General features: G+C 50.5%; 1 protein-coding gene across 1 annotated transcript in view; it reads right to left on the bottom strand.

Moving 5' to 3' along the window:
• Positions 1 to 393: 393 nt before the first annotated feature.
• The window catches only part of LOC146866932 (importin-9-like), a 269,255-nt gene continuing 248,351 nt past the window's right edge, over positions 394 to 21,297 (bottom strand). Inside the window, exons 8-9 of the mRNA XM_085603265.1 lie at positions 2,462 to 2,562; positions 394 to 612 (exon numbers count right to left, since the gene is read on the bottom strand). Of these exons, the coding sequence (XP_085459391.1) occupies positions 468 to 612; positions 2,462 to 2,562 (246 nt within the window). The 3' untranslated portion in view covers positions 394 to 467. The remainder of the gene's footprint in view (positions 613 to 2,461; positions 2,563 to 21,297) is intronic.

Below are 21,297 nucleotides of genomic sequence, written 5' to 3'. Positions count from 1 at the left end.
TATTATGGGTAAGTAATTCGAGGGCAGAGAGTCGATTGTTTCTTCCAGTAATTGCACTACTGGGGACTTTTCCCCCCCCGGCAAACCTCGAGCGTAGACATTAAAAATTTCAAGGTTTATCCCATCCTTTGAAACAATCTTTACAGATAAAATATCGTCGCTAATGTTGGGTCTTTGAGTGACTCGGCATCCTAAATCTTGTTTTAGCCATATAGTTAACCCGCCAGATGGGCGACCTCTTGCATTTTTTAGGGCTGGGATATAGTAGTTAAGAAATCCTCTGCATAACAGGGGATCTGTCAACCAAGTCTCTTGGAAGACGGTGGTCTTGGGGAACGGTGCCCTTTATGCGGTCTTTGTGGACCTAAAAGCAGCATTTGATTTGGTCCCAAGAAGCAAGCTTTGGCAGGTCCTGATGGAACTAGGAATTGCACCCGAACTTCTCAAACATATCATAAAAACGAGCACTAACTTATACAGTATACTAGGACCTTCAAGTGCAGGGCTGGGCATAAGCAAAGACATTTCAAAGATAAATATAAGTAAGACTCACCATCAGAATCAACAGGATGTTCCACCTCTTCCGTGTAGTTTACTTCCGTTCTCACATAAGTGCGAGCCGTTAAAGAAAACAGTCTTAATTTAATTATTATCCAGTACAATTGTGGAAATTGTGCGAGGTCAGTAGTTGGGCTGAAACAATGTGTCTGCAGCATAAACCTGGTAGTGCTACTTTGTGTAGATTCTGCACATATGAATTATACTAGAAATCTCAGTTTTAATGATGGTTTTAGTCTCATGGTTTTATATTAGCTCTTAAGAACCAAGGCTCTGTTTGGTAAATGATAACTTGACATAAACTGTGTACTTTATAGAACACAAGGTTTATTCTTAAAGGGCAGGGCCTTCTTTAATAGTATACCTCCCAAGGAGCACCGGCTTTTAGGCGAGACCAGCCAAGAGGCATTCTTTTACACCATAAGAGAGATTTAGAGAAGCCCAATCACATGCCAGAAGGGAATTACCTGGAAGTATAGATTGGTCAAATAAGAAAATCCCAAGAAGCACCATCTTATACGAGAAGCAAATTCACATGAATCAAAATGAAGAACGAATCTAAAGCTGCAGAGAAGGGGTCATTTTATAATAGAAGGGGACTCATAGAAAGCTCAAACTTCTAGCAAAATAGGCTCAATTACTGGTGTTCAATAAAGGAGGCAGGTCTGAGAGGGGATGGAAATGTGAGAACATATATGGGGCCAGTGTGTATATAAGGGGTGGGTAACAGAGTGGATGGGCCCAGGCAGAGATCAAGGTAAAATGCTGGACTGGCGAGAGAGAGGCTATAGGCGGTCTACAAACTTTGGCAACCAGGACATTTCTAAGGATGGTTGCAGACTTCTCTCTGATTTATTCAGACTTAGAACTTCCTAAAAGGACCTCAGTCACCTGCTGATCAATAAAATAGCGAAAATAATTCATTAACCTATGGATTGTTTGGTTAGCACCATTTATGATCATAGAGAATCAATATAAGTATTGCAGGATACATTTTTTAATCTCCTATGTTTTGCTGAGATTGTATAATCGAGCTACTTTATACCTAAGCAGCGAAGAAACTTTTGCTGTTGGCATGAATGGATCTCAGATGAAAGGTAGGTATTTAATGCTTTGTTTAAAACGAAATCTAAAATTACTTCATGTAAGAATGTAGATAGGTTTCTAAAGCAGGTATTCTCTAATGAAATACCATATTCGGTCTGTCACAACTGCCAAAAAGTGTCCATAATGAAATTAATCTTTCAGAATCTTTTCAGAATCTTACGGGGTCAGCTGCGTCGTCCTACAATGCTGAGCCTAGGTTAGCCACTGCCTTTGGATCGCCCTAAATGAGACGACCTTTCTACGAGGTACTTAAAACAGTATAAAGAAATGTTAGTATCAACATTTCAAGCACTCCTGGTGGTCTTTGAGACACTTGTGTCAGAGCAGTCTGCTTTAATCACATTACATTCAAAATACATCCCTCTAAATATTAATTAAGTACCAAGAACTCCATTTAATTACTACATACTAGTTATCTTCTCCAACTCGTCCAAGAAGACTCAGAGACCACAGCCATCAATAAATGGCGACTAATTGAGCAATATGTTAAGCTTTCATCATTTAGTTCGTCAAAGTCACCCTCTTACTAAATAGGTCCCTATGTTCTCCCCACCCACCCTGTTTCTTAAAGGTGAACTCGAAACACTGGTGCCTACACAGATGTAACTCACCGACAGAATTAGAATAGACAATGTGGTACAGTGATACCTCTGGCAGAGGTCTCAACTGACCAGGACAGGGCTTGACAAAGCACTAAACATACAGAGAACAGGACTCAAGGGAGAAAAGAAAAAAGATCAGGAATCAAATGGGAGAAAGACGAGAAGTTTTTTTTGTGTTTTTTTTTAAAGGGTATAAGGCAGCACTTTCTGTCAGGGTATTCCATACAATCGGCAATATCTGCTGCATGGAAGACACCATATGCTTCGGGAAGTTCTTCACCAGAGCAGTCACAGCCTGCAAGACAGAAGGACAAGTAAAGCGTGGATAACACTATCACAACCAAATGCTCCTTCAGATACCAACACACCATCACTGAATTCTCTCTCAGGAAGACGTTTGAGGAGCTTGTTCACTTGGCCACACACAGTACAAGTCTCACCTCAGCCTCCCTTCTTTAAAAAAAAATAAAAAAAAAAAATTACCAATTCACAAGGAGACAGAACAAGAGCATATGCCCAGCACTACAAAAACGGAAAATAAAACTGACTTTTCTAACAGTCAGAACTCACTACTGCAATTTCTTTATTCTCCACCAAGATGAAATTATACATGTGTGAGAAGGTGAGTAGTGAGAAAGGCATATCGCTAGGAGTACAAGAAATACTATGACAAAAACTTCACATTATTAGGCTCACTCCCTCACTGTGTGGAAGGCTTCAAGCAAAAACCATAGAAGATCGAAGCTGCTATGACCAACACCAACCTATTTAAAGAGGTTTCCTCACATGGCCTATTCAAAAGGTGTGCTTTGCAGACCTAATCCAGTTAGGGTTTACAAAATGTGCAAGGTTTCTGATCTGATACTTACATAGATCAACCTCCTCTTCTCCACTCTGCACTTCTGCTGCATTTCACCCACTGTGGTTTATCATCCTTGCTAGTCTTTAGCCCCTCCTTCTCTACATAAAGTCATTCTTTGCATTTGTTTACACCCAGGTTATTTGGATGGATGTGGTTTCCAGGCCCAGATGTTGTCATTCAAATCGCCTGTTATTTGTGCACCCGTTTTTCTCTACTTCTACCACGCTCATGCTCTTTGCATGTTCAGGGATGAACCCCACCTGTCAGGTAGCCATAGGAACAATGTACTCACTGCAAAACCGCTGTTGCAGGAAAATCTATGTGGAGGCTTTTGAAGACTCTGAAAGCCACCCCTGTCATTCCACATTTATTTTCACTGCTTTATTTTAAAAATTACCAACACTCTCACAGTACATTACACTTTATTAACCCCAGACTTGATGGCTGGCAAGCTCAAGTTTAAACCCAATCCTCCTCATCTCCTTCCCTTGCACTATTTTGGATAGAGGCCAAAACCCCAAATGCACTGATCCTACACACAATGAAGAACCTGTGAAGGAGTAGTTCGGGTCCTGTTTTAAACAAAACATCAGGGGCAAATACCACCTCTTCCCCATCAATAATTTCTACCCAATTTACTTGTTAGGGCAAGTGTAATGGGGTCACAGGACAAGGACAGGAGGCTGGCTGCATTAGGGGTCGGGTGACCCAAGGGTCCATCATAAAATGTAGTGATAATACTCATCCAGTACTATGTGATACCACAGTCTAAACCTAAAGGAATATTAGTAAGGATAATTGATCCACTGTGTTATGAATTGATACAATGTGTGTTATGCTGCCTCACAAAGGATGATGCAATTTAGTAGGTGGAAATGTTTTGGAACTGAGTTGCCCAAAGAAACCTGTCATTTTGAGGGTACAAACACCAGGCCTCTGGTGAAATCAGCTTTACAATTGCCACATTCTCTGAAGAACCTGTACTCTCCATGGGGAACTTAGAATACAGCCCTACTCTTTCACAAAACGACAACCAAAAAGAAGGGAAGGATGGTCAATACTCATCAACCACAACAAGAACCATCAGAACATGATGGACATGTAACTGTCACATCAGCCATGAAAAAATTAAAGCGAGTCAGCAACACTCCAAGCACTAAGATCATAAAAAGGGAAGGCATAACCACAGCAGCACCAAATTCTAAGCACTGCCAGTGCACAAGAGGCTCAGGAGCCAGAGGAGTGCAAGCAACATCCAAGAGCCGGCTTAAAATAAACGCTCTTACCACAGATATACAAGGTCATGTATCCACACATGCCCAAAGAAGAGGAAACACTGGTAAGCATGAAAGGGCAGAGTGTTAAGAGGCGAGTTCTTATAACCTGGAACTACTACCATTTGTTATAGTAATATTTGCACATAGTGCTTGGAAATGCAGAAAGGAGCTTCATGCACCTAACAGAAAATGGAACAAATTCACCAACTCCTGTAACGTAAATGTAAACATGGAAATGGTTATGAAGAAAGGCTCAACCGTACAGCAAAAGTGATATGATGGAGTCGCCACTCTTCCTCATCCCTGCAAGGTATCCAATATCCACAGAGGTAACTTCATGATATAGAAGGCAAAGCTGTTGCTCCTGGACACAAAGAAACCTTGAAAGGAACTTCACTAGCTAAGACGTTTTCCCTGTTTAACTGCAGGGACTGGTGCTTTATTTATTTATTTGTATCGCACGGCTAATACCCTGGGGCGTTTCGGCGCTTTTCAACAAACATCAGGCCATCCCGGTGATTAAATTAAAGGCTAGAGCCTGAAAATTCAGAAATTATGCAATAAGTAAGCAGATCATGAAGCCCTTCTTAAAACGCATCAAGTCCGACGAGTTTAAGTTTGTAAGGCGGGGGAGGACCGTGACCGGCAGCCGATCGAAATGCCCGCCGCCTAGTGAAGCTCCGGACCTCCGCAGACTTTCCCACTAATCTGTTCACTCATTTGTAGCAGTGAGCGACAAACAAGCCAGCGGGATCGGAAAACAGCGAGCACCGTTTTGACCCGTATCGGTACTCGCAGCTCTGCCTTCAACAAAGATGGACCGTCTGCAGTACTTGTGGTCTATGCGCCGAGTGGAATCCAGGACCTCTGTTTATCTGCTGGCCTGGGCGGTCGGCGGCCCGTCCTGCATCTCTCCGTGTGGGGAGCGCCTGCAGTGGCCTGGAGCCGTGGCCGCATTGCTGAGCCCGGGTGTGGAACATCTGCACTGCCAGCGTCTCCGGTAGCTCGGTGTACGGCGGAGTCAGATCGCTGTATCCAGGCCCCCCGTGAGGAGGGGCAGAAGGTGAGAGGAGATCTGCCCGGGCCTCACTGAAGACTGTGAGTGGCTAGCACCAACCAGCCCCAGTGATTGAAACATCCTCTGTGCGCATGCGTTGGTAGCACCAGCACCTCTAGGGAGAATGACCGCCCATCAACTTACACGGCGTTACGTACGTTATTGCGGACCCGGCGGGAGCCTTCATATTGCGGAGCCGCGAGTGGCTCCAGGACTGTTGAATGCACCATCCTTGGCGGAGACTGCTCCTGGCGCGGCGGGGGAGGACGGAGGCTGCCGTTGGGCGCACAACCTACTCGCCTCAAGAATGAGAGTGCCCGGTTCGCCAGACTCCTAAAGGTCAATCTCAGTGCTCCGGGTGGCCCTCATATCCTGCCACCTGCAGTTGTTGTAGAGGTCTCGACGTGCGCAACCAGGAATACCCACAGCACCCATACCGCAATTGTATCTCCCGGGTTCACGGTGGCTCACCACATTCACTGAAGCCTTGTGCACATTGCCTTCCCTGGGCGGACTGAAAGACAGCTTGATACTGCCTCCTGGATTCCTCCATATTCCAACTAATAATTGTCGACGCCACCCTTCCCTCCCCGTCGCGTTCCAGTGGCAGGTGAACAACAAAGTGCTATTTAGGGGGTAGGAAACCCGACAGGCATGTGTGCTCCCCATAAAAACTGGCAGGCGGCGGTGAGTACTACCACCTACCTTGTCGCAAAGCTAACCGCTCCATCAGTGTGTGGAACCATGGGAGGCAGGGGCAAGCGTGTTGTGCACCAGACCAAACTGGACAAATATGCATGTGCTAAGACGAGCCAGGAACAGCTGGAACGTGCAGCAACTGCCACTGAGGAACACACTGGAAAACCGAACAAAGAAGTCACTTCACAGGATATTATGTCAACACTGTGAGAAGTTGGCCTGATGTATGATGTCACTAGTTCTAGTGTACACCTTATATCAGTCCAAACAACCCTTATGGTGATTGGTTGTAAAGTCAACCTTATAGACCAGCTATCCTAGTGGTAGCATGGACAAGAGCAGTCTTAGGCTAAACTCTGAATGGCATGTGAAGCCAGCTGTGATACCATATATAATCCCTTGAATACCAAATGAAAGGACACCACAACAGATATATATATAAAATAAAGTGTATTTATTCTAGTCAAACCCTCAGCACTCTTTATGAGATTAGAGGTAAGTACAACACAGTCTTATTTATGCATACATTAAGTCACACAGGTAAGTAATACAGTTAGGCCCTAGGGGCCACGCAAACCATATGCTAAAGAAGTGGTATAAGGACCACTGTCACGGAAATAGGATAGGCCTAGGCCTAGGGAATCGCTGGGGCTACACTACACTAGCAACAGTTAGGAAGTGGGAGGCCCACGGGATTCAGGTGCAGAGTGGAAACACTCACGCGTAATGCGTAAAAGTCGATAGAATTACTAGCAGTTAGAAATTAACAGTTTAAGGACACTTCTGAAGTAGCTAGAGAGTCGAGACTCGGAAACTAGACCCTAGAATAGTCACTACCCTTGTGAGCACCGGAGTACCCAAGTTATCTAGCCCACGGACTGCGGGTGCATAGGTGTGAACTTGCGTCGGGTTTCGTCGTGGACTTCTATTGATGCCTGAAGGAAAGTTGCTGACAGGCGGTCAGTGAAGAGTGTCCGGTGGATCCCAAGGCTGGGATCAAGAAGAGAGGATACCTGCAAGCAGAAGGGACAGAGTCAAGGTCACTAGCCAGTGACCACGTGGAACCAGGAAGGAACCAGGCGATGTCGTGAAGATTGCAGGTGAAAGGTGAAGCTTGTCGCTGCAGCCACTGGTACCAGGAGGCGTCGAGGACGACCAGGACCAGGAGGCGAGCTGTCCCACGAAGGCTCTTGCTGTCGGCGGCGGCGAAGTCGAACTAGGACTCACCAAGCCTTGGCAAGCGGAACCCACGAAGAACGGAGGACTTGCTTCTGGTGCAGACCAGGAAGGTCTGGGGTGCTTCTCTTTTGCAAGGAAGCGGGAACCAGTCTGGAGGAGCCAAACCAGCAGTGAAGATTTCAGGGAGCGTCGTCACAAAGGCCACTAGCCAACGGGCAAGCAACCAGGCAGACGCGGCAAGCAGGAAAATGCAGAAGGGCCCCACGCAGGACTCGTGGAGTGTGGGGGGCTGATCTTCGGTGCAGATGGTGCTTGGGGTTGGGGCTTCTCAATCCCCGGTGCACAACTTCGAGGGTGCCTCAGAAGCTGCGCTGGAAGATACTAGCCACTTTTCCCAGGTAGCCGGTCCCACGTCTCTCGTCGCCTCCACGGATCTCAGCTCGGCTGTGGATGTGGATCAGGGTCGGAGAAGTCTGGAAGTCAAGGCTCTGGTCGGGCTCTGCAGTCGGTCCCTCGTAGAACTTTAGCAAAGCAAAGGGTAGTCTCTTGATGGTGCCTGTTTGCACAGGGTAGCCACTCCTTGGCCACAAGGGAGATTCTTCAGTCTTCTTCTTTCGTCGAATGTCCAGAGTTTCTGTTCAAGTTGCAGGTTCAGGATAATCTAATCTCCTGGGGCCCAGCTACCACTCTTATCCAAATCTGGGGGGCTGGGTTACCTGCTAGGTCACGCCTTATGGGTGGGACCTGGGAGGGGGGTGGTTACACCCCCTTCCCTTTGTCCAGTTTCGCGCCAGGACTGGGGCTGGAGTGCCCCAGCACCGGTTTGAACTGGACTATGCACGGGACACCTTGTGTGCCCCAGGCATGTCTCATTCTTTTCATCCCTCCCTGCCCCAATACACTAAGGCCTGTCTGGGGTGGTGCTCGCACCTCCCAAGGCAGGAAACCTATTGTCCAAGCCTCCCTTGCCGGGATCACTCCCAGCAGCAGGAGGTCAGACTCGTGTCTGTGGCAGCAGCATCCATTTTGTGATGCTGGGGCTCTGGTTAACTTTAACCGGGTAAGTAGGTTACAACATGTCTTCTCCCTCTAGAAGGGAGGGATAATATCCTCATCCCCAGAAATGGGATGGGGGTATTATTCCAAAGTGTTAGACACCTTACACGACATGTTTTGATAAAGCCAAACCATAGTTACCATAACCGTTTAAGATTATAAGGCACTTTAAGAGTATATGGTAGGCTATATCATAGAACAGCTATAAGGACATGGTTCCGAAAGCTGCAGACAGGCTCAGCTCATGCTAGAGCACCATCTCACATGTTACCAAGCACTCTGCCTCCAGGATTGTTAAGGCCTGCCATAGGAGTGGCTGATAGGTACACATGTGTCTATATGTAAGTTAGGTACAGGAATACTACACCTAAGCAAGGAGTGATTACACGACCTTGCCCCAGCTGAGTGATCAGCCAGTTGTGTCATAATGGAAGGCCAGGCCAGGGGTGGCATAATACATGCTGCAGCCCCTGGTAGGCCTAGGGTACACCTATGCCCTGGGTACCTAAGGTACAGTGTACAGGGGCCAATAAGGTGATCCTATCCAAATGGGTTATGCACCTAAAGTACATAGTATCAATTTAGAGAGAGAGCAGCAGGGCTGTGGGTCTGATTAGCAGGCCCACAGCCACATCTAAGTCGAAAACCAGTAAAGCAAAAGCAAAAAGTGAGGGTGAACATAGAAAGCAGACCCTACTCTCCTACAAACACTCCATAAGGTGCCCTCCTCCCTCGAGTCAATGATCGACACCGTCGCTACAGAACTCACGCTAATAAGAGCAGACTTCCGCAAACTGAGCACCAGAGTGTCGGATGTAGAGACAACCACAGCTAGTCTCGCTGTGGACACCGCTGCTCTCAAAAGATAGGTGCTGCACCTGGAAACCAAAAACAAAACCATGGCGGCGAAACTGGACGACTTTGAGGGCCGCTCCCGGCGGAACAATGTGCGCATTTTGGGCGTGCCGGAGGGAAGCGGGGGTCCGGCAGTGGACCTTCTTGTGGAAGACCCAATCAAAAACCATTTGAAGCCCCGGGGCCTTTCGCAGTACTTTTCGGTCGAGAGGGCCCACCAAGTCCCAGGGGGGTCAGCCCAGACCAGGTGTGCCGCCCAGACCTATCCTGGCCCGTATCTTCAACTTCAGAGATAGTGACCTCATTCTACAGACCGCCAGAGTAGATCCTCCGGTACAGTACGATCTCATTCTTTCCTGACTACACAGCTGCCGTAGCTAAACAGAGGCGTACTTTCTTGGCGATCAAGAAGGAACTCCGTTCTCGTGACCTCAAATACTCCATGATCTTCCCCTTGAGGTTGAGAGTGGTGGCTGATGGCAAGGTTTGGTTCTTCACGTCCCCGGAGGATGCCCAAGACTGGCTGGATGGGTGGCGTCAGGTCACCAATCGCGGACAATCCGGTAGAGATCACGATCGACAGGGAGCAAGTATGCCTCAATCTCAGCAACAAGAGGATGAAACCACACGTGACGGCTCCACTAAAGTTAAGTGACCAACAAACTCCACAGAACCTCTCTTAAAGACTGAGCCCCAGTCAGTGTTCCTGAACTGCATAGTTTCTTGGGAGGCAATTTATGTGACGGCAATACCCACTTGCTCAGCGTGTGTGTCCCTGACACTATGGGAACGCCGGACCAAATGCTGTGTCTAGTCCCTCAACTGTCCGTAGCCCTTAACTTTGTTTGCTGTGCTGCCTTCGGATGGTATGTTGGAACCTTGCAAGACTTGAGTCCACCGCTGGTGATCAGTGCACGGCTGGAAGACTCACCATAACAGATAAGAAACGGGGGTTGAAGGGATTACTGGGGTGGATTCCTCCCCCACAAAGGTATTGAACAATGGGAACTATACACTCTGCAAGGTTGGGGAGGCGGGTAGTTTTTAAACTGTCATGCAGGGAGGGGGGTGGGGCAACTGTTTTTCGCTTTGAGTTTTCGTTTGTTTTTTCTTCTTTGTTTAACGTTAAAGTTCATGATACAGCAATTCAATCTTCGGGGGATGTTGCACTTTGTATGTCAGGTACAATGCTTTGAATGCAACAGTTCTAATGTCACATGTAACCGCGCACCCTAACCCGATTATTCCCCAGACCACACGAGTCCAGAGCCTGCCATTCATATCCTGGACCGTGAATTGCCTCGGAGATATGGTAAAAAGAGGCTTAGTGCTCCAATTCCTTAAACGTAGCGAGCCCGCGACAGTACTTCTGCAGGAAACCCACCTTGTAGGCACCACCTGTAAGGCCCACGACAGATGGGTATACAGGGTTACAGTCTATATCCCTCCCGCACTCCACTCAGTGGCGCTCCTGGCACTTGACGCCATTCTGCTTCGTCTCCCTGAGGGAGAGCTAATACTGGGAGGAGACTTTAACGCGACCCTTAATGATTATCTTCACCGCGCGCCCCCACGCCCACAACACCGTTCCCATTCCAATCTCACTGACTTCCTTGAGACAATAGGCCTGGTGGACATCTGGCAGTCTCACATCCCACACGCACGCCAATTTCCATATCATTCCGGCACCCATAATAGCCTTTCTAGAATAGATCATGTCTTGTCCTAAGCTGATAAAGTAGGACGTTTTGTGGATATAACACACTTACCGCAAGGGATTTCAGATCACTCCCCCATCTCAGCCCAATTCACGAGGAACACTTCCACACACTGCTGTGTTTTCCCGATTTACCCGGGCTATCTAAAAAAAATCCTAAAATTTGTAAAGGCTTGCTCGCAGCCACGAAACACTATTTCGACAAAAATGTGTCGTCGGTCCCATCGCCCCTTACTCTATGGGAGGCATACAAAGCGGTCCTACGGGGGCAAGCTATTTCCTTAATTGCGGACCACAAGAAGGAGAAGGCACACATAGTCTCCACTCTCGAACACGAGTTGCAAACACTCACGACTGCTCCGACATTCACACCTGCTCCAGCTTAAAAAAAGGAATACAAGGAGTATTTGTGGGAAGGCGCTAAAAACCGACTGACAGCCACGCGCCATACCATATAGGAGGTAGGGCATAAAGCCTGCCGGCTACTGGCGTGGCTAGACAGATGAGAACGCGCGAGCCGCTGGATAGCGGAACTCCAAACCGCGGCGGGAGTGGTGGTGACGGACCCCCAGGTTATAGTGGATACACTAGTGTGCCACTACTCGGAGGTTTACTCCCCAGCAGTTTAGATGGACCAGGAAGAGGCAGATCTGTTCCTTAAAGACATCTGTCTCCCTACGCTGGCGGAAAATGACTCCAAAATATTGGAGTCAGAGCTCACTATTGAGGAATTAACTTTAGGAATAGGGAGTGTGCAGTCAGGAAAGGCCCGGGGGCCAGATGGCTTTCCAATTGAACTATTTAAGAAGGGCACCACTAATGTCACACCCTACTTATTGGATATGTACAACACTAGCTTGGACAGGGGTGCGCTGCCTAAAGATCAGAGAACTGCAACGATTGTGGCCATACACAAACCCGGGAAACCAGCCCAGGACTGTGCTTCCTACAGGCTCATCTCCCTGATCAACGTAGAAGACAAGATTTTGGCCAAAGTTTTAGCAAATAGACTCACACCCCACCTCGCGACTTTAATTAACCCTGACCAGTCGGGACTTATGCCTGGCAAGAGAACAGCCCTGAATTTGAGGCGACTCCAGAGTGTACTAGGCCGTAAACACACGATACAGGAAGAAGCTGTGATATTGTCCCTCGATGCCCGTATGGCATTCGATACAGTAGACTGGCCATTCCTATTTGCAGTTTGGTTTCGGACCTGTGCTCTGCTCGTGGATAAAGCTACTCTATACGAACCTTCTTGCGCACGTAGTGGCGAATGGACACATCTCCAAGGAATTCCCGTTAGGGCGAGGTACAAGACATGGGTGCCCGCTGTCGCCGCTGCTCCTCGCACTGATTTTAGAGCCGCTCGCGGCGTGGATCCGACAAGACCAGATTGTTTGCAGACGGAGAGTTGAGAGGATCACATATCCATATATGCTGATGATATCCTCCTATATCTGGCGTCCCCCTACCATTCCCTACATGGTATCATAAATATCAGCAAGGCCTATGGAGAGCGATCAGGTTATACCATTAATAGGAGTAAATCCATACTGTATGGATTGCACGGCCTGATTCCCCACAGGCTGTGCGGTGGAAATAGCAAAGAGCAGCTTTAAATATTTGGGGATCCATATCACACCCGACTGAGGATTTCATTACGTTAAATCTTCTAGAACCCCTAAAAAGACTGCGCAGAGACACCAAACACTGGCAGGTCCTGCCACTGGCACTGTTAGGACGGGCAGCACTCTTCAAAATAATGGCACTGCCCCGCTTCCTGTATGCCCTACAGAACACCCCCTACTTGGTTCCTGCAGATTATTTCCGGGACATCGAATCGAAGGTGTCTAAGCTTTTGTGGAATGGGAAACCGGCCCGAATAGCAATGTCCAAATTATTTAGTTCGTGGTATGACGGGAGCATAACATTACCCAACATACAAATGTACTACTGGGCGACCCAGCTGACCGTAATAAACCAGTGGATACACGCACCGCACACCGATCCGGCCTACCATCTAGACCGATTCACGCTAGGGATTGAGTGAATCAACCGAGCATTAGATAACACCAACCGACGGAGGGCCTTGATAGGGTCCACTAAACATACAGTTCATCTCTGGCACACGGTACACAGAAAGCTCGGTTGGAACAAAAAGATCACACAAGCCACACAAGCCACACCCTTGCGGGATAGAGCCATGCTGGGTACACTGCGAAATAGTAAAACATTTGCACGGTGGGATGACAGGAATATAGCGCGTAGGCGATCTTTGGGCCAAAGGGAAGGTAATTCAATTCACACAAGACCAACACGAAATGGCACCTACGGAACTTTTCCGCTACGACCAGATTCGACACACATTAGAGGCAGCTATTCCACCAGACACGGTCCTCCCGGAGGCTTCCCCCTTGGAGGACAGACTGCCGACTGAGCACATGCATGAAAAAGCCACATCCCTCACATATCGAAAGATTGTCAATAATCATCCTGACCCCACACAATCCCTAAGGGAGAGATGGCAGGGAGAAGTGGGTGACATGGATGAAGCAGACTGGCAGAAGGCACTAGCATCCCCGAGAGAGGTGGCAATCTCGTCGAAATTACGCTTAGTTCAACTCAAAGTGCTACACCGAATCTACTACACCAGGGTGACGTTATATAAAATGGGAAGGTCAGATTATCTGCTCTGCTTACGACAGTGTGGGGCATCAGGTACATTCGACCACACATTGTGGGACTGTCCCGAAATTGTACTTTACTGGGAGACAGTGATGTCCACTATATCGAATGTCAGTGGCGCCTCAGTTCCTACGGAACCCAGGAGGTGTTTACTGCATATCTGGGAAGCCACAGATCTTAATGCAGCGCAAATATGAGCGACACTAGGTATAACCATAGCTAAAAGATATATTGCAGAACAATGGGGAGCTTGGAGATTGGAGTAAAGACATGGACATGGCGATGGTGGCAGAGAGAGCAGTATACCTACTAAGAGGATGCCCCAAGAAGTGGGAAAGGGTGTTGGGAAAGTGGAATGTCTTTGGAGGTAATATCTGTGCAGTACCGACCGACGATCTATCTATGGATAACCGTGACTAATCATGAACTGTATGTTGATTCCAACTGCATGAAACCTGTGCCACATTGTATAAAGCAGCATGTACCGATGTATAGATGCTACATTGTAATGTGAAGTGATCATTGGTCCCACCGATTTGTAAACCTGATGACATTTGTACCTACTCTCAATAAAAAGAATAAAAAATAAAAAAAGTTTGTAAGGCAGACGATTCCAAAATGTGGTTGAGATGTTTAAGAAGCTTTTACCACCCAAGCTCCACTAGCAAGTGTGAGGAGGATCACAAATTTCTGATCGGGGTATACCAGCAGAAGTGGTCAATCAAATAAGCAGGCCCCTGATTATGCAGTGCCTTAAAGGCGATGCAGAGGGCCGTAAAATTAATCCGCTTTTTCACTGGAAGCCAATGTAGAGCTTTGAGGGCCAACATGGCCGAGGAATATTTTGGGATACCAAAGAGCAAACAGGCAGCAGAGTTGTGCAAAAGCTGCAATTTCACAAGAAGTGCTTTATTTATACCGATCAGAAGCCAGTTACAGTAGTCAAGCCTTGACAAGACTAATGTAGAAACCACCGTTTTCTGTAGTTCTGATGGTGGGTATGGATATATCTTCCTCAGAATCTTCAATGTATAGCAGGTGGATGAAGTGATCGGTTTCGCATGATGGGAGAAGGACAGGGTGGTGTCAGAAATGACTCGCAGATTCTTTGCCTTAGTGGCGGGGGGTGGGGGGGGCAGCTCCAAGAGCCACCAATACGAGGACAGATGGATGGATCACTGCCAAAAAGGAGAACCTTGGTCTTATTAGAGTTCAACTTGGGGCAGTCCTCAGACATCCAGCTGCTCATCTGTCACATGCGAGCACGAAAGTTGTGAGCAGTGTCCCCAGTGTTGTTTGAGATGGAAACTATGATCTGGGCGTCGTCTGCATATGACACCATGGCAAAGCCATGATATTTGACCAGTCTAGCCAGGGGAACCACATATATATTAAAGAGAGTTGGGCTCAGGGATGAGCCCTGAAGGACCCCATATGGAAGTTTAAAACTATGGGACCTGAGACCTTCCAAATTCCAAGAACTAAAATGTCTTTCAAAGTAATTACCTCATATATACCAAAGCAATTTCCGTACACCAAACGTATCTCCTTCTGGATACAATGGATTCCAAAGGGGACAGACACCTGTATAACAACATCAAGAACCAAAGCTTTGAAATGGCCTGCTCAGCAACAGAGTCCCAGTGCAGAGGTAGGTAAACAGATGCCAAAGGACCACACAAACAATAAGTGAATTGCAGCTAGAATGCACTCAATGATTCTAGTTTAAACATATGAAACTAATCCACAAACTTTGAAAGAAAATCATGTGTGCACCAGGTGAGGGGCTCTGCGGGCCACCTGATTCAAAATGAAATGGAATAAACCTAGATAAGTATCCAGGAATGCCCAGTGCACTACTAACAAGCCACTGTCTAGTGTACACAAAGTTGTCAAAACCATTTATTATGCACAATATTATCGTTGTGAAAAGCGGTAAACAAAACAATTGTCAATGAGTCAGAGTTTTCAAATGAAATCTTCAAAACATGAAGTTGATTGTGATCTGCTTTATGCTTGATAGTCTCAGATGGAAATGTAGTTCAAAAAAGGCAAACGAGGGAGGAGCCTAGCGCGCAACCAAGATGGCCGCGTAGGTGCGAGGCTCCCGAGGACCTCCGCGACCTCCTGCATAAATCCTGACTATATCCTGTCCTAGATGAGGGGACTGTGTTCGTGAGACCGAGCTGAGGTGCCACCCGTTTTCCGTTTCCAAATCGGACCTCGGACACCGGCGGGAGCATCGATTGAGGTTTGCGGCCTTCTTCACGCCGGCCCTCCGGATTGGAGTTGTGGGGCGATCCGGAGACAAAGTGAACAACAGCGGCGGGCGAGGCTGGGCGATTCGCGTACCCCGCACTTTCACTTTCGCTTTCGCGCCCTCCTTGCTGCCAAGCGAGGTAGGGTCGCGAGGCGGCGTGCGGTGGTGTGACTTCATCGGGGTGCCCTGCCGGCCCGCCAGCTGTGCTCCGCCCTTCGGAGCTGTGGTCGCCCTCCCCCGGAGCCCGTGAACCGGTCTGTCAGCCCTTTTCAAGGAGATTGGCACGATTTGGGGACTGTAGCCATGTCCACGAAACAAGATGGCGACCGGGCAAAGGTGAAATCGACCCGCCGTGGCGCAGCCCCTCAGTCTAACAACATGGACCGCTACACCCTCCAGAAGGGATCTCCAGAGGCGCCGCGTCGGTCCCCTGTTGGCCCGACTGATGCCCCTGCTTTGCCCGCGGATCTGACCCTCCGGGACGTCATGGGCGCCATCGCAGAGATGAAGGCCTCAGTGGACCAGCGCTTTGACACTCTGGCGCAAAAGATTGACTCGGTCCTCGTGGATGTGGGCCTGGTGAGGGCCGATCTGTCCAAGACGAATGACCGGGTCGACTCTTTGGCCCACACCACCTCGGGCCTCACAACGGACGTGGCGGCCCTCCAAAAGGAGGTGCGCCGACTGGGCCAGGCGAGCGCCCTGATGGATCGTCGACTGGAAGATTCCGAGGGTCGGGCCCGGAGGAACAATGTTCGCATTGTCGGGGTGCCGGAGGGACGTGAGGAGGAGGCGGCGGATCTGTTTGTGGAGGACCTGATCCTCACCCGTCTCCAGCCCCGGGGGCTGAGTAAACTCTTCGCAGTGGAACGTGCCCACAGGGTCCCCGGAGGGAGACCTAAGATCGGAGCCCCTCCGAGGCCTCTCATTGCCCGGATCTTCAACTTTCGGGACAGAGACGCGATCCTGCAGACTTCTAGGCAACAAGGACCGGTCAGACTCGACAATATGGACGTAAACTTCTATCCTGATTTTACTCCGGCGGTTCAGAAGCAGAGACTGAGTTTTCTCGGAGTCAAACGTCGCCTACGGGACCTGAACCTCAAGTATGCGATGCTTTTTCCAGCGAAGTTGAGGGTAGAGGTGGATGGCCGCACGCACTTTTTTGATCGTCCCGAGGCGGCCGGGGACTGGTTGGACACTTTGCCCGGGGACCGGGGCCGGGGGGGTGGGGGGGGCGCGGTTGGTGGGGAGGGCTTGCCGGATCAGGACTGAGGGACTAATAGTAGGCCTTGCTCTGGACAACATTATTGTCATCATTGACTGATTGTGTAAGTTCCCCTCCCGTGGAGGTCGTACGGGGTCTCTTGGGGGCTTTCCCTCCTCCTCTGGGGGACTAGTTAGTGTTTTCATCTATGGGGCGACAGGCACACTGCACTTTGGGGGGGCTGTTCGGGCTCATGCAGGGGTGCAGGGAGGGGGGAGTTCTGTTGGGACGGGTGGGTTGGGGTGGGGTGTTGTTCGTTTTTACCGCAAGGCAAACCCTTTACTGTATTGGTGTTTTTGAGGTGCTCTCGGGGGGACGAGTGATGGCTTCTGTATGTGATGGGGGGTAGGGACTTGACTTTGTTGTCTTGGAACGTTAATGGACTGGGGGATAGGATTAAGCGAGGTGTGGTCCTGCAGTATCTGAAACGAATTTCGCCAGATGTGGTCTTTCTGCAGGAGACACACCTTATTGGTAATTCCTTCTTTGCCATGAATCGGCGTGGCTATCGTTTGGTGGCCCACTCGGGCTTCACGTCTGGCTCGCGGGGGGTGGGCATCATGGTTAAGAACTCGCTCCCGCTGGAAATAGATGAAGTGCGCCATGATGAGAGGGGACGCTACATTGCCTTGGTGGGGAGAATGGAGGGCAACGTGGTTGTCTTTGTTTCAGTGTATGTCCCACCGGGGCTACAGTCTACCACTTTTGCGGACCTGGGGCGCCTCCTCCTTGACCTTCCGGGGGGGCTTCTGGTGGTTGGGGGGGATTTCAATGCGGTGGTTTCTGGGACTATGGATCGTCACCCCCCTAGGGACCTCCCCCGGGCGCAGGCGTGGCTGTCCGGCCTTTTAGATACATTGGGATTGGTGGACTGCTGGCGCTTAAAACATCCCACGCAGCTGCAATACACCTTCCATTCGGGTGCCCATGGTAGCCTCTCACGGCTTAATCATATCCTTGTCCCTGCGGCCTATGCTGGGAGGGTGGGAGAGGTGCGCCATCTGGCGCGGGGTATTTCAGATCACTCCCCGCTCCTGTTGCACTTTGGTGTCCTCCCGAGGGGGGAGGGCAGGGTAGCTCCAATTAATGCCTGGTATCTGCGCGACCCCACTATTCGCGCTGACTTGATTAAATCCTTGCAGCGGTATTTCGAGGAGAATGTGGGGTCTGTCCCTTCGGCTATCTCCCTTTGGGAGGCCTTCAAGACAGTTATTAGGGGGGAGGCCCTCTCCTTCATATCCCATGCCCGGAGGCGCGAGCAGGAAGAGGTGACCCGAGTGGAGGCCGAAATTACTGAACTAGAGGGTGATTTGGGGAGTGGGGTGACGGATGCTGCACTGCATGTTCTACACCTTAAGCAAGCGGCCTATAGGGCCCTCGTCACGGAGGCAGCCAGGGGCCTCAGTAGAGAGCAACAGGGGCGACTGTATGATGTGGGTGATAAGGCTGGTAAATTGATTGCGTGGTTGGATAAAAAGGAGAGAGCGAGTCGTGTGGTTCCGCTGATTGAGAGGATGGATGGTGTACGTGTCACCGAGCCAGAAGACATTGTCTCTTGCTTCGCGGATTATTTCCGCGAGGTGTATTCCCCGGTCTCCCCCTGCTCGGAGGCGGATTCTCATGCCCTGCTTCGAGATATCGCGCTGCCCTCCCTTTCGGTGGAGGACAGGGAGTCGTTGGATGCTGCTCCTACCTCGGACGAAATTGCCCTCGCTATACGCTCGGTTGCATCTGGCAAGGCCATGGGCCCGAACGGCATCCCTATCGAGTTGTATAAGCTGCGACCGGACGTACTGGCACCCCACCTCCGCGCGATGTTCCTTGCGGCCCACTCGCGGGGCTCCCTCCCGCCGGACCAACGTCTGGCTACAATCGTGGTGATCCACAAGGAGGGGAAACCCCGAGACCGGGTTACCTCCTATCGGCCTATCTCGCTCTTGAATGCGGAGCCCAAAATCCTTGCCAAGGTGCTTGCCAACCGGCTGGTCGGCGTGGTGGGCGAGTTGGTCCACCAAGACCAGTCTGGCTTTATCCCCCATCGCAACACGGCCCTCAATCTGCGGCGCTTGCACGGGGTGCTCGCGCGTGTTCCGTTTGTGCGGGAGCCGGCCATCTTGGCGTCCTTAGACGCCACCATGGCGTTTGACACGCTCGAATGGCCATACATTTGGGCGATGCTGGCGAAATTTGGTTTTGGACCGGGATTCATCAGCTGGGTCAAATTGTTGTACTCGGGCCCGTTAGCGCAGGTGGTAGTGAATGGGCGAGTCTCGGCCCCGTTCGCGCTGGGACGGGGCACGCGACAGGGTTGCCCCTTGTCGCCGCTCCTGTTTGCATTGGCCTTGGAACCCCTGGCGGAGTGGTTGCGGTGGCACCCTTCCATCCGTGGTCTCCGTTGGACCCCCGAGTATGAGGACCGCGTGTCCCTCTACGCTGATGATATCCTTTTGTACCTAGCCTCCCCGCGCAAATCCCTGATTGTCCTGGTTGATGTCCTGCGCTCCTTTGGCCGTAACTCAGGCCTTGTCATCAACTGGGCTAAATCATGTGTCTATGTGCTTTCCGGGGAGGCTCCCGTCCTCCCGCGGGGATGTCCGATCCAGATTGCCTCGCAGGGGTTTCGGTACCTGGGTGTCTATATCACGCTGGACCCGGCGGCCCACTACGAGCGAAACTTGCTTTCCCCCCTCCAGCGCTTGAAGGAGGACGTCGCGCGCTGGCGGCACCTGCCGCTTTCGCCGCTCGGCCGGGCGGCATTGTTTAAGATGATGTCGTTGCCGCGCTTCCTGTACGCTCTCCAGAACACTATGGACCTAGTCCCGGCGCGCTACTTCCGTGAGGTGGAGAGTCTACAGCGCCGCCTGTTCTGGGACGGGAGGCCGCGTATAGCCCTGGCGAAGTTGACGCTCCCGTGGTACGACGGGGGGATTGCCCTCCCGGACATTAAGCGGTATTACTGGGCCTCCCAGCTAGCTGCAATTAATCACGGCCTCTATGGGCCCGCCTTGAACCCGGCATTTGAAATGGACAAGATGCTCCTGCCCGGTGGCGACTACAATCGAGCACTCTACTCTGGCGCGCCGGACCCCCGCTTGACGGGGCCCACGCGTGTCATGGTGCGGGTGTGGCACGCGGCCAATGCAGCTATGGGGTGGAAGGACCGTTTGACCCGGGCGTCGCCGTTGTATGCGCCTCAGCGGTTGGGCTCCCTGTGGACCTCGAAGGGCTTCGAGAAGTGGGACACGCTTGGCATCAGTAAAGTGGGGGACCTCTGGACGAGAGGGGGATTTAAAACATTCGAGACGCTGCAGACGGAGTTTCAGCTGCAGGGCAGTGAATACTTTCGGTACTTGCAGGTCCGTCATGCGCTGGGCTCCGTCTTCCCAGACGCCGCCTCCATCCCGGAGTCTTCCCCCCTGGAGGATAGAGTGCTGGATGGCCACGTTCCGGATAGCACGATCTCCCTCATTTACAAAAAATTGATTAATGACCGCTCGGGCCTACTGACCGGCCTCCGTGAGGCTTGGGTTGCCGACGGGCTGGAGTTGGACGACGAGGACTGGATTTCCGCGGTGGCCTCTCCGAAGGAGGTGGCCATACCGGCTCGCCTTCGCTTCGTCCAGCTTAAGATACTCCACCGGGTTTACATGACGGGGCCAAGGCTTCTGCGTATGGGTTATGCTGAGGATGGGTTGTGTAAGCGTGGGTGTGGTGCTTTGGCGACTTTTTTGCATATTTTGTGGGAATGCCCGAAGGTGGAGCGATTCTGGCGTGGTGTGCATGAGATCCTGCGTCTGGTTACGCATGTCGCACTGTTGCCTGAAGCGAGGAGATGCTTGCTGAATGTGTGGGAACCAACTGATTACTCGGTTCCGCAGACGCGATGGGTGACTCTGGGATATATGATAGCTAAGCGTGACATCGCTCAACTGTGGGGATCCCAGCGGCCCCCGGCGGTGTCGGCCTGGAAAGAACATATGGATTGGTGCATGTTCCGAGAAAAGGTGGTGTATGTGGCGAGGGGCAAGCCTGGGGCGTGGGTGAAAATATGGGGCCCCTGGAACGCCTACCACGGGGGTATTTGCGAGCCACCACTGCTGCCTGCTGCCTCAC

The sequence above is a fragment of the Triturus cristatus genome, chromosome 1_2, assembly GCF_964204655.1.
Source record: "Triturus cristatus chromosome 1_2, aTriCri1.1, whole genome shotgun sequence".
Classification (NCBI taxonomy): domain Eukaryota; kingdom Metazoa; phylum Chordata; class Amphibia; order Caudata; family Salamandridae; genus Triturus; species Triturus cristatus.
This window is presented reverse-complemented; position numbering and strand designations above follow the sequence as displayed.